The sequence below is a fragment of the Ochlerotatus camptorhynchus genome, unplaced genomic scaffold (assembly GCF_037179485.1).
Source record: "Ochlerotatus camptorhynchus isolate MF236.1 unplaced genomic scaffold, CSIRO-AGI_Acam_v1.1 ptg000459l, whole genome shotgun sequence".
Lineage (NCBI taxonomy): Eukaryota > Metazoa > Arthropoda > Insecta > Diptera > Culicidae > Ochlerotatus > Ochlerotatus camptorhynchus.
In genome coordinates, this window is record NW_027040945.1 from 180,414 (window position 1) to 195,000 (window position 14,587).

Genomic DNA, 14,587 nt, shown 5'->3' on the forward strand with positions numbered 1-14,587 from the left:
AATAGCTGCCGTTCGGTTTGCTACGTAGGTTTTCCATTTCCTAGGGTGCGCAGACAACCATTGTAGTACAATAGTGGAATCTGTCCACGCGAACTGTTCGATATCCAGATGCGGCCATGCTTCGATGATCTTTGCCATCAGCTCCGCCAGCAACCACGCTCCGTTCAACTCCAAGCGAGGGAGAGAAACCTGCTTGATTGGAGCAACCCTTGACTTTGCTGCTACCAAAACAAGACTGACATTACCTTGATTGTCAACCACACGCGAGTACATCACTGCTGCATATGCCTGCTCAGAGGCATCCGAGAATCCGTGTAGTTGAAGCTTTCCTTGGAAGTGGCCGGTAAACCGTGGAATTAGGATTTCCTCTAGACGATGCAACGTACTCTTCACTTCTGTCCACTCAGCGGCGACTGCTGGTGGCAATTGATCGTCCCATCCAACGTCGAACAGCCACAAGTACTGATAGAGGATTTTGATCTTAACCATCACTGGAGTCAGCCATCCGAAAGGGTCGAACAATCTCGAATAATCAGAAATCATTTGCCGCTTCGTGTTGACACTATTCGTTTGAAGGCTAACTTTGAAACCGTACTCATCTTCTGGGGGATACCACAAAATACCCAAGGCCTTAACAAAATCTGCTTGCCCCGAAAGCTTGATAGGTACCGGTGTCGATTCTTCTGATAGTAACGCTTCACTGTTGGAGGACCATTTCCGCAACTCAAAACCCGCTGAACCTAGGATCTCCGTCACCTGATCCTTGAGCTGCTTCGCTTCGGCTTCATCGTCAGTTCCTGACAAGAAATCATCAACGTAGAAATCAGTAGTGATTCGCTTTACTGCTTCCGTGTAAACCTCCTCAAAAGGTTTTGCTGCCTTTCGCATAGATTCGATTGCCAAATACGGCGCCGTCTTAGTCCCATATGTAATTGTACAGAGCCGGTAGTGTTTGACCTGTCCTGCTTCGTCGATCCACAGAACTCGCAAGTAGTCTCGATCCTCTTTGGCCACCCAAACTTGGCGATACATTTTTGCAACATCACCGCTGAATGCTACTCGGTATGAACGAAATCGTAGTGATACCGGCCAAAGATCTTCGTTGTTATTTGGCCCCGCTAGAAGCCGATCGTTCAATGACACTCCCGTCGAGGATGCATAGGAGGCATCGAAAACGACGCGAAGCTTTGTCGTAGAGCTCTCCCTTTTGATAACCGCATGATGCGGTAGATAGAAGCATTCCACTCGATCTTTATTGATTTCCTGAGGTGGAACCTCCTCCATATGATTCAACTCCAGATATTCACGCATGAAAGCTTCGTATTCTCGCTTGAATTCCGGTTGTTTTTCGAATCGCTTTTGTATCGACTTGAGCCGCTTCAGTGCAGCTGTCATCGATTCTCCCAGGAGTGGCTTCGAATTGTCGAACGGCAAACGAACAATGAAGCGCCCATTATCATCACGCGACAAGGTCGATTTGAAAAATTCAACCACCTTTTCAAAACGAGTCAACTGTGGTTTGTTACGCAGCTCCTCTCGCTCCCAGAACTTTTATGGGGTACGATTCAAGTCCATTTCCGTGTGCAGATTGATCATAGCATAATTGCTGGCAATGGACTCGGCTTCGTCGTACCTCCCCGCTACAATCCATCCGAAAACCGTGCGTTGGGCCACCGTTAGGCCGCATTCGTCCTTGACTTGACCTCCCTCGAGAAGCGCAAGAAAGACGTCGGATCCCAAAATTACGTCAATGGAAGCCGGTCTGTTGAACAACGGGTCCGCCAGCTCATTGATATTCTCTAGCAGCTTCATGTTGCTTAGCTTGAAACGTTGCGAAGGAATAGTAGACGTCAACTTACCGAGAACGTAAGCATTGGTTGTAATGATGATACATTTGCTGAATCTGGACGCTAGTCGTAGTGAAACTACACCACGAGTGAACCCTACCTCCTGCTGACCACCAGGGCTACTGACTACCAGTGTAACGTTATATTTCTATGGCTCGTGATATTTTTGGAGTAAGGGCATGTTGCCGGTTCGAGTAATGAGTTTTGACTGATTTGTATTTGCACCACTTAAGTCTAAGAAACTTAACTCTACATTTCGTACTTAATCGGTAGGAGGTAACCTTTACTAGTCTCCAAACATAATCAACCAATCACGTGACTTCGTCGTAGGTGATGGTGACCAGTTACGCGATTCCATTCGCCCGAGTACATAGACGAAGGTTGCCGAAAAGATATGAGGAAAGAATTTGGGTCTGTTGTTTTCCGGGTCGCTGTCATTGTCGCTGCGCTTATTATTCTGTTCGCGCATTCTGGGTCATAGCGCAAAAGGAAAACATGTGGTTGCAATAATTTGACTGTTTATATATCTGTGGAACAACAAGTGCGGATGGCACTTTTGTTTGGTTTACAAGTGGCTCGACTTTGTAGGTCTCGAAAATGTCTTCGTCATGAAATTTGAGATTGTAGGTCAGATTCAATTTAGATGATTTATAGTATGCTACACCAGCTTACCGCTACGCCTCGGCAGTTCCAATTTCCTAACGCAATCCTCTGACACTAATGTAGCTTGCGATCCGGAATCGATCAACACTCGCGCACGCAAGAAGCTTCCGTCCGCCTTATGTACATTCACAACTGCCGTTGGCAGCAGAGGAATGGTGCGGTGCTCCTCTACGGGCAATTCCGCCATCAGAACCGCAACATTTTTATCTTCACTCTCCGTCACGATCTTTTCCGGAACATCATTTTCATTCGGCTTATCTTCGGCACGTTCAAATTTCTTCGCAACGGGACACAGCAGCGTATGATGCCGTTGTTTGCATTCCGGAGTATGGCATACTGACTTAGAAGAACACGACTTGGCAGTATGGAACGGCCTCAAGCAGTTAAAACACAGTCTAGCCTTTTGAGCCAAGCTTCGGCGATCTTCTACACTCATTTGCTTAAAATCTTCACAGAAAAACGTATTATGCTCTTTTGAACATTTCGCGCACTTTTGGTTCGATGCTACTGCAATTTATTTTCGAAATTCACTGATTTGGCTGCATCTTTTTTAAAAACTTCCTTCCTTGAAAACGCCGAACACGTCTCCAACGCTTCACACCGCTGCTTTAGGAACGACAACAAATCCTCGAATGTCGGATTATCGTTCTCGATGACCTTCTGCGACCAGCTTGTTTGCGTCTCCTTGTCCAATTTCTCGACATCATCCAGAAAAGTCTCGAACATATTCTTCGCTCGGTAGTAGACACCGAAAAAATTCTCACGCACATCAAATACGGATGCAATTGCTGTCGGATCCTTTTGATTCTCCTCAATTTCCCCTTGTGTAGCTCGGAAGTTCTCAGCAAGCACTTTGAGTTGATCCAGCCGTTCTCTAACCTCACTTTGCGAGTTGGCATCGCTGAGGTTTTTCGCGACCGAAAACTCTCCTTTCACTTGGGCCACTAGCGCATTGCGGCGAGAAAACAGCTTCTCCAGGTTCGCCATGATCCGGCTCGAAGGACCAAATGTTTCAATATGGACTGTATGGAGGGCCCTTCACTTGGACTGGAATTTCGAGCACTAAAGGAACCAACTCGCGCCCGATCACTTCAACGAAAACGTGTTCTTTATTGCATAAAAAGTTACAAAGGTTCTGTATTTATCTTTCTTTGTTCTGGTTATCTATCACATTATACGATTGGTTTCGAACTGGCTCACTTGTTTTTTTTTGTTGTCATTAACCCACAGAAAAAAGTTCGGTTGTATGAAGGGGCTCACCGGGGGGCTCCTCAACACCTAAACAAACAGCAATTGTTATCGGATCTCAAGGTTCCGGTGAATGCTTTGCCTGTGTTCAGAGGTAAAAAACGCTAAATTCAGTGTAAAAGGATGTCCCGGGTACAAATTAGCATCTATATTACTATTTAATCAATGAATTTCGACTAAAATTACAGAGTGTGGTGTAAATACGGCAGCCTTAATAACGTGGACCAAGGAAAAAATATTTCAGGCATTGTCTCGTGCTAATATAAACTAATATATTTTTTTCAATTGATTTATTTTAGCTGCAGGTTAAATCAAATAGACAATGCAAATCAAATTATTTAATTGTTTGTTTTACTTAATTAAATTAATTTCATATGAAAAATAAAACAAAATCTGAAGGAGCATAAATATTCACGATCATAATCATAATGTACTATTTTCATACGACAGCTTTATGAAACTCATATCGATATATAGCGAAAATCATACACGATAACGAAGGCGTGCGTTCATAATGCTATCGTATGAAATTCAAAACAAATTCTTTTGGTTAAAATCCATAAGCATTTCGTATGAAATTCGAACGAATTATTTCCTCAGTGTACGAGAATCGCTGCCAATTGCTCAATGTCGAACGTATCCGAAGAGATGTTTTCAGAGCTTTAACCCTCGCACTGAAAGGACGCATCGAATGCGAAGCAATTCTACAACAAGTGAACATTAATGTTCAACCTCGATCACTACGCAACAGTCTTATGCTGAGACTTGCACTTCTTCGAACTAATTATAGCTTAGGGAGCGCTATTTACGGCTTGCAGCGAGTGTTCAACCGAGTAGCGTCGATGTTCGATTTCCACTTGACACGGAATATGCTTCGCCGAAGATGCTCTGCCTTTTTTGCTGACCGAAGGCGCTTGATGCCCAACAGCTAAGTGTAAAATTTAAGACTTATAAATTTTTAGTAACTTGACGCTTTCCTAGTTATTTTCGTTTGTAACTGTAGTAACTGTAGTATATGTAGTCTGTATAATCTGAACTTTTTTTTACAACACATCATTGGGACTATTTCTAGTCTGTAGATTCAAACATAACAAATAAACAAAAATAAACAAATAAACGGTCAATAGATCACACCCACACTAACAACTCGACTAGGCGTGGTGATTTTAACCCACAGCTGTTCCAAAGTATCGGAAATGGATGTCAAAGCGATGTAACTTAGTCGCCAATCATGGGTAAATTGGGGCAAAATGGGCATTCCCTGTAGTCTACCGTCTATGATCCATTGCGCAATCGAATCTCTGAATCACGTTACATAGAAGTAGTGTTGTTGTCAGAGCTGGTAAATATAACGACCGTCATGTGAGAATGAGAAAACAGCTCTTCGCAGCCTCTCACTATCACGAGACGAAACTACACAGGCAAAAAAAATCTTAAGAATTCCAGAAGGACATGACATGAACCTGGACAATTTTGATTTCATGAAAGTAACATCAATATCAATAAATGGGCTTGTTATTGCAATGTTTACAACAGTGACACGGTATATCATGCCAAAAAATTGATGACATTTTGAAGACAATATCTATCATCGCTTTTTATCCGAGGATAGAGGCAAAAGTAGGCCTACCTCTGTAAAAATCGCGTGAAGTCCCACTGTCTCAGCTGATTAGTGGATACGGTAAGCAACAGTCCAACTCTTTTTCAATGCATTCTTGCGTTGTAAGGTATCGACGGTACAGTAAAATAATAAAGCCCGACATGCTTTATTGAAAAAAGGGATTTCTCTACAAATAATTACTACTACTTGATTAACCTTACTAACTAATCTATTATCAAATATTATATTTGAGTAACTGTGGAGTATACTCAACCGATAATTGAACATCGATTTTAGGACGCATGAATTTTACAACCAAGGGTGCCACGTTGGGTCCATTCGACAAAGATTATCCGCATTACTAGCAACTTGTACAAGTGTACTCATTCTGTTTACCTCGGAATTATCGAACCGAGCCAAACAATTCAGTCGGGCCATAATATTGTTAACCGCTTTGTTTACAGTATTGATTACCGTCTCGGAGTCAATCTCCACTGCCGGATTTTCCTGCGAAAGATCAGTATTCTGATCGATTACCTTTTCATCCAGAATGCGTTTTTTTTGCACTGCAATGATTTCGTCCCGTAGAATGGCTCTTAGAATTGTTGGAAGTTTGAAATTCGGTTGCACAAGGCAACGAGCCGTTGCTGTGGTGGAAGCAGTCAATGGACCAGATACTCCAATAGTCGATAAGAATTCCACGATGTTAGGTGTCAACCGGAATGGCACTGGTCGATTGACGTCCAATAGTCCTGTGTTATCATCGACATCGAACTTGAAGTAGGAAACGTTCATTAGTCCAGAGTCTTGGTGAAGATACATCATGTCTGCATTCAGACGAGTGAGATATAAGCTGTATTCCATAAGACAAGAAAGAGATAGTTGAAGCGTAAACTGAAAGACAAGAAGATGATTGATTAGAAGCTGTTTAACATTTTGCTGCTTAGAATAATACCATCTTTCTAAACTGCCAATAATCAGTCGCTGAACGGAAGTTTCTAACAGCCCAATCTTTTAACATCGTCTTGGGGATCATCGTTGTTTGAACTTCTCGTAAAATGTCCCGCAAAACGGTGTGGTTTGTTTGTGATCCCCGTGCTTGTACTTTTGCTAGCCGTTCGTAATAGCGGGCAATCGGTGCGTCATGTTCAATGTTTAATTTAGCACAACCATTTTTGTAAATATCCAGCAGTGAAATGCTCGATGGATTGTCCTCAACCAGTCGCATTTGTGGTGAAACAGCTACAACTCTTGGCACAGTAATGTGCAAGAATCGTCTCGAAGTTTCCTTCTGTTTGGCGAGATAATTGTTCAACATACGCAGCAGCTGCAACACTCGTTCCTCGCGTCGAGCGTCGCCGAGACCTGTGTCGTTTACCACCAAGTATGGATAGATTTTGCCATTGGTTCCACGAATATATAACCGTCGGGCAGCGGTATTGTGCTTCTGAACGATATCCACTCGTGGCATGAAACGGGCTATCCGGATATGATAATGCGAATGTTTGGGCAACAAAAGTTCACCGGGCAATTCGACTTCTGCAGTCTTTTGGCTAAAGTTGGACAAGAAGCGACACTTTTCTTCGATCAAGAAGGACCTGAAAAGGAGACCAAGGTTATATTATTTGATAGAAACAAACCATTAACATTAACGATGTTGTGTGTCAGCTTCCATTGGAAACGCACATAATTTTCATCCATTATCAATATTATTGAAATTCATCTGAATTTCACGTAACATGTATGTGTTTATTGTTGTTTTACATCAACAGGCTGGATGAAGCCCCAATGATGTTAACCTTATCAACTATGGTGTTGAAACTGATTTCTTTTAGCGTCCCGTAAAACTCGAAGTTTGTTACAGCATTTTATTTTTAGTAATATTATCACTGTAACAATATTAATTACCTACAATTTTCCAGTATTTCTTCCGACTAACTTCCTTTAGTGACTACAAATGTTAGGTTAGGTGTTCTGCTATAAGGAACAAATGTATCATTGTAATTAATATTAACTTCATCATTTACTTCATTATTTACTTACAGTTTATCGAACTGAACACTAATTTACTATTTGTTAACTTTTAAATATAAACTAGTTTTAATTAAATTAATTGCCTGCATAAAACATGACTTGCATACGAACTCTTTATTGTCAATGTTTACATTTCGTTTCTTTCGCCTGATCTTCCGTGTCAAACCGCGATGACATTTCTTCGTTCCACCGGGTTCGGCAATGCTCATCGATGCGCGTAGCTACCCTGTGATAACTAGCGATCGTTACGCGCCGAGCGGTACTCGTCGTCACATTCCCCCGCCCGTAAACCATTATGCGGCTTCCGGTTTACCACCATCTACGACGTCGAGTAACGCCACCTTTACCACTGGTCTCCGTAATGTTCCGTTCGCCGTCCGCACCCACGCTTGCCGAACCCGTCCATCCTTTCCTTGAATGACCTTATCCACCTTCCCTCTGATCCACTGATTTCGTACCGTATCGTTCACGATCAGCACCAGATCTCCTTCCGCTATCTCCTTCACTTCCTCGAACCACTTCGACCTTCTCGAAATCTCCGGCAAGTACTCCTTGATCCAATGCTTCCATATTGCATCCGTCAAGTGCAGGGCAAGCTTCCATCCACTGTTCAAAGTTGCACGATAATCCACGGGCATCGTTGGACGTTGTTTCACTCCACTTGAGCTCCCCAAGAGAAAATGGTTAGGGGTCAAGGCTTCCTGATCGGCTAACTCTAACGGAATGTACGTGAGCGGTCTCGTGTTGATCATCGCCTCAGCTTCAATCATCACCGTTTACAGAACCTCGTCATCCGGCCGTCGTTGCACTTCCAAAATGGTTCCGATTGCTGCCTTTACCGAGCGAACCATTCGCTCCCATACACCACCCATATGTGGTGCGGATGGCGGGTTGAACGACCAACGAGTCGCAGAGTTGGTGAAGGTTCTAGCCAGATGATTGTTGAGTTCCTCCATCTCCCGTTTCAGCTGATTGTTCGCACCGTGAACATTCGTCCCGTTGTCGCTAAATATCTCAGCCGGTGAACCTCATCGTGATATGAATCTTCTTACAGCCATGACGCAGGATTCCTTCGATAGACTGTGAACAACCTCCAGGTGAACAGCGCGGATAGTCAAGCAGGTGATCAGGGCTATCCACCGTTTAACGTTGCTGCGACCAACCTTCGCCAGTACTGGGCCAAAATAATCTACGCCTACGTATGTGAACGGCCGTACATACGGAGTTAGCCGGATATTCGGCAGCGGCGCCATCGGCGGCGAGCGTGGATAAGCGCGAAGAACTCTACACCAGATACAACTTTCCGAGACTTTCGTAACCAGTGATCTCAGTTTTGTAATCTCGTAGAGCTGCCTTATCTCGTTGACAACTGTTTCACGATTGCAGTGACGGAAACGGCGATGGAATGAGTCGACGAGGAGAAACGTGATTAGATGCTTTCTGGGCAGAATTACCGGGTACTTGGTTCGGTACGGTATCCATTCAGCATTCCCCAATTGGTTACGTTTGCGTATCACTCCATTCTTGTCCATGAACGGCCACAGCTTGTATATTGTACTAGACTTCGGCAGTATTCCATGTCGAGCTTCCGGTTCTCCCATCGTCGCTTTAAGAATTTCTATTTCCAATGCGAAGATGTTGACCTGCGCTAGTTTCTACAACGAATTTTCGGCGTCCTGTGTTAGAACTCCTTGAACCAGTACTTCTCTCCGCTTCGACCACTGAATATTATTGATGAATCGATGCACGAACGCCATAGTTCTGTGTAGCTTCGTCCACTTACTTAACCTATTTGTATTAATCAGTGGATCCGGTACATAACGATGCACGTTGCAAGCAATTAGCTCTTCTTCAGTGGGATTTATCGGTTCATCACTGCCTGGCCAAGATTCTTCCGGTTGCCTTAGAAAATCTGGCCCACGGAACCACCGGCTGTCAGAGCTGATATTTGGACCGGAACCCCATTTGGTTGCATCATCCGATACGTTCAATACCGATCCAATCTTCCTCCATTCGCTGACATCTGTCGTGGATAATATCTCCCCGATCCGGTACCCCACGTACTGGTGATAGCGGCGTTGGTCTGACCTAATCCATGCGAGAACGGTACTGGAATCTGACCATAGTACACGCTTCTTTACAGGAAGAGCGTGCATGTCTACGATGCTGTGGAGAAGGCGTGATCCTAGAACAGCTGCTTGAAGTTCGAGTCGTGGAACCGTCAGCATCTTCAACGGAGCTACTTTTGATCTCGCTGCTACAAGACTAACCTCAGGACCCTGCATATGCATATGCAGATCTGCTTGCATCTACGAATACGTGGACTTGCAAAGATGAATACGTTTCCTCAACAGCGTCTGGAAAATAGCATCTCGGGATTCGCAGAGTGTCCAGGTTTGGAACGAGATTGATCCAGTCCCTCCACTGCAATCTCTGCTTCTCGTTGATTTGATCATCCCAACCAATACGTGCCGCCCATACATCCTGCATCAGTATTCTTCCGTGGATCAGGAAAAACGCAATTAATCCCATTGGGTCGAAGAAGCTCAATACTGTGAGTAAGACTTCTCGTTTCGTTGGGATATGAGACTCATCCAGAACATGCTTCAGGTTGTCTCGCAAGGAAACCGTATAGGTAAAGGTGTCACTGCTCGGTATCCACTTCATGCCTAATACTGACTCGATTCGTTCATCGTGTTCTGGTTGGATATCCTTCTCCACTGCCGTTGATTCATCTCCCACATGCGCTGCAATCGCTGGATCGTTGAACAAGAAGTTACGGATCTCAAACCCTCCTTTGGCGTGAATTTTCTTGACCTCGCTGCCAATCTTCATTGCTTCCTCTACAGTTCCGAAACTATCCAGGTAATCATCCACGTAATGGCGATGGATAATGGTCGCTGATGCTCATGGGAAATCCGCTTCGAACTCTTTTGCGTTCAAGTTTTTGATGTACTGAACGCAGCTCGGTGAGCACGAAGCCCCGAAGATAGCTACGTCCATGACGTAGATCACCGGATCTCGACCTGAACCAGAAACTGACGATCCTGAATCCGTATGAAGAACCGATGGAACATTTCCTTAATGTCACCGGTTAGAGCAAAACGGTACAGTCGAAAGTTGCCAATGACCGACGGAAGAGGGAAATAAGGACCCTTCAGCAATGCCGAGTTGAGTGAAACACCATCGACCGTAGAAGCTGCATCCCAAATGATCCTCAACTTGTTCGGTTTCTTCGGGTTCAGGACAATGTCCAGTGGCAAGTACCAGCATTGATCTGGATCGATAGTTGACAATTCATAATCCGTAGCCTTGTGCGCATACCCCTTTGCTTCGTAGTCTCGTATCTGCTGCCGAACTCGATCATACAGAACAGGATCTTGATTGAGGCGCCTCTCGAGTGAGCACATTCGTTTGTATGCCATTCTATAGCTGCTTGGAAACCGCAAGTTATCCCACTTCCAAAGCAAACCCGTTTCGAAACCTCCGTCGACTCTTCGGGTAGTAGATTCCAGAAGCATCCTTGCTCACTTGTCTTCATCGGATTCCAGCGGAGTAGAAGGATGTGATACGCCGATGTTGTCCAGTGTGATGTAATCACGAACTAGTTGGTTTAGTTCTTGCTCTGGATCGGTCCATCCTCCAACATGAAACCCACAAACAACTGTTGATTGCGGATCTGACGTACATCCGTAGATGCTCCATCCAATGCGGCTCTTGGTTCTTCCCACCTTCCTTCTCTGATTTTCAGCAGCACTGTGAGTTTCAGGTTGTCAAAACCGATCAAGAGTGTTGGGAACACCTTCTTATAGTTCTGTAGCGGTAAACCACGCAGATGAGGATATCTTCTAGACATTTCGCTGTAGTCCATATTTTGCGAGGGAAGCAACAGTCCGCCGACAGTACGCGCATTCACCAGTATGTACTGCTTCGAAAACCCACTACCGGAAATCTGAGCACTGATCCGCCTTGAATTTGGTTCGCTGCGCTTGATGTTACCAGTCCATTGTAAGTTCAGCGGCTCCGTAGTTCCCTCTATTCTTAGAGAAATAATTATTATTATTATTTCTCTAAGCTCTATTCCAAGTTGATCTGCAACCGAATCCTCCAGCAAAGTTATCTGCGACCCTTCATCGACGAAAGCATAGATGTCCACCTTGCAGTTCTTCCCATATAACGTAACAGGAATGATTCTGAAAAGCGGTCCTCTTAACGTCTTCAACTCGCTAAGATGACTTGTTGATACGGCTGCCTGCACGTCACGTCATGTAACAGTGATGGGTTGGATAGATGTGCCTGATGTCCCACGTTCTCAAGATGCTGAACCAAACTATCCACCACCAGTCCGAATTCGATGATACTCTCCACATCATTTGCCTTCAGCGGTGGTAACTGCCGAACTCGCTCTGTCATGCAACGGATGAGTGTTTCTGGTCGTCCGTACCGCATCTCCAAGGTTTTAATGACGTGTGGTACGCTTGTGGGACAAAGTAGTCGACTGCGCACTGCTTCAAGGGCTGAACCCTTTAGACAGCGTTGAAGGCGGATGAGATTTTCGTCGTCGGAGAAACCGCAAGTTGCAGTAGACCGCTGGAAGTTACTGATCCATATTGGCCATTCTTCCGGATTACCCGAAAACATCGGTAAATCCTTCCCCAGCAGCCAGCTGTCGATTTGTCGGGCCATCTGTGTAATGTTCTTCTTTATCGCTCCTTTGGTTGGTACGCGCATTACTACACGACACCGGTTGTCCATTTCTGCTACCAACTCCTGTCTCGCTTTGGTCGTTTGCCGTCTGATTGCCCCGAAATTCAACCGGATGCACTGGAATGTTTCGTTGTTCGTTTCTGTCGGTAATAGGAATCAACACTTCACCCATATTCAACGAACGACTTCCATGACCACCTCAATCAAGTACACGAGTGTGTGTGTGAAGATGATTTTCTGACACACCCACGTTGTGGTCGTCAGCACAAGCTTGTAATCTCGAATCTTCTCCCATATTTAGTTGGCCAAACTTATCAGCGAAATGTCGATTATCGAAAGCATTCGCGTGAGCTTGCTGCCCTTTATCCGCTAACAAAAGGTTGTATGTGGGTAGATTTTGTGTTAGAGGCAACTTTATTTTGTATTGTTAGAGGGGGAAGATCTAAGCTCCTATCTGTCCTAATATTGGCTGATGTTTGATGGTTAGTATTTTGTTCAAGGGGTACCTGTGTTGGACCGCTGCTAGAGTCAAGTGCTGACGTGAACTCCTTTATCGGTCCCGCTGTCTGCTACGTCGACTTCTTTAGCCAATCCTCCACTTTGTCCTTCGAATCGGTATCAGTACCAATCAAACTACTTCTGCTGCTGCCATACTCGGACGCCTGCCGAATTAGCTTAGCCTTCTGCTCCGCCGATTGCCTCCTAATCGCCATCTGCTGCATCTTATATTCCCGCTCATCCGCAATCTTTAGCCGTAAAGCAGCCTTAGCTTCGACGATCCGCTTGGTTTCGATCGCAAACTCCTTCTCCTGCATTTCCTCTTCGAGCCTCCGTTCGAGGTCTTTCTGCTCTTTGTCGGCAGCCAACTCTTCTTCCTGGATCTTCTGCTGTTCTTCCACCGCCTTCAGCTCAAATTCCAATCGAGCCCGTATGCTGGACGTAGCACTTTCGCCAACCGTTTTCTTCGACTTCCTGGTGGCTTTACTACCGGCCGAAGCCTTCGCCTTCATCTTCTTCGGGACCTCAAGATTCTCCGATTGTTTCACCGGTACTTTCGGCTTGGCACCTTTTGCGTCCGATTTCTTGGCAACCGATTCGTTAAAACCTTTTGACGTACCGGACTTACCTCCATCGGATCCGTATTGCTTAGGATCAGGATTATCATTCTTCTCCGGAACATCGTCTGTTCCTTCCTTACAAAGGGGTCCGCAGGTGGGACAGTACCATTTCCGATCCTGAACACTGGCACTGACCTTCGCACAGGAGTAATGGTGCCACAACTGGCAGGAATCTCATGCCACCATGTCGTCATGTTCGTCGGGATTGGTACATAAAGTGCAATTGCGTTGCACCTGCGAATCATCCCCATTATTCTACATCGTCCGGAAAATGTTCGATGAAAAATTCTAAAGGAATGTTGAAACTGATTTCTTTTAGCGTCCCGTAAAACTCGAAGTTTTTTGGGAACAGCTTTAGCTGTAATTTTAATTTTATTTTTAGTAATATTATCACTGTAGCAATATTAATTACCTACAATTTTTCAGTATTTCTTCCGACTAACTTCCTTTAGTGACTACAAATGTTAGGTTAGGTGTTCTGCTATAAGGAACAAATTTATCATTATAATTAATATTAACTTCATCATTTACTTTATTATTTACTTACAGTTTATCGAACTGAACACTAATTTACTATTTTTTTTACAGTTTAAATATAAACTAGTTTTAATTAAATTATCTGCTTGCATAAAACATGACTTGCATACGAACTCTTTTCTCCCTTTTAATGGCACAGACCTGTTGGTCCATATTAGATACGAACTCTTTATTGTCAATGTTTCCATTTCGTTTCTTTCGCCTGATCTTCCGTGTCAAACCGCAATGACATTTCTTCGTTCCAGCGGGTTCGGCAATGCTCATCGATGCGCGTAGCTACCCTGCGGTAACTAGCGATCGTTACGCGCCGAGGGGTACTCGTCGTCACATATGGTAAAAAAAAAACACATTCAAGCATGGTCATAACATAAAAAAAAACATTAAAAAGCATATATCTTATAGTCAGTATTGTTACTCCTGCCGGCGAAAAACAGAAGAAAACTTTCGACGAAGCGCATCACGGGAGAGATGAAAGTCGAAAACAGATACAACTCTGTTGATCACATACATTTTATATGACTATTCATATAAATTTAATCGGCCTCATAATTTTCATGCGATTTTGTGGTGAGATCTGCAGTTTTGTTAAATTCACATGGATTTTTCCATTAGATAGGTGATGAATTTTTTGAGTGTAGGACTATTGGATATTTTTTTTTAATCCCCAACTAAAACATGCAAAGATGAACTGCGACCCAAGATAGAGAATCTGCTTTGTAACGCTACTTCTACTTGGATTTGACGCTCTTACACGGGCTTTCGCCTGCTCTCAACTTGTAGCGAATTTGTTTTTGATTAAGTTCCAACATAGGGCATCAAGTTTGGGTCTGCTT

The 14,587-nt window shown here is 44.2% G+C and overlaps 1 protein-coding gene across 1 annotated transcript in view; it reads right to left on the reverse strand.

The window, feature by feature from the left end:
* Positions 1 to 5,569: 5,569 nt before the first annotated feature.
* Nipped-A (Transcription-associated protein Nipped-A) overlaps positions 5,570 to 14,587 on the reverse strand; it is a 22,717-nt gene continuing 13,699 nt past the window's right edge. The window contains exons 15-16 of the mRNA XM_065235117.1: positions 6,314 to 6,956; positions 5,570 to 6,252 (exon numbers count right to left, since the gene is read on the reverse strand). Coding sequence (XP_065091189.1) covers positions 5,668 to 6,252; positions 6,314 to 6,956 — 1,228 coding nt within the window. The 3' untranslated portion in view covers positions 5,570 to 5,667. The remainder of the gene's footprint in view (positions 6,253 to 6,313; positions 6,957 to 14,587) is intronic.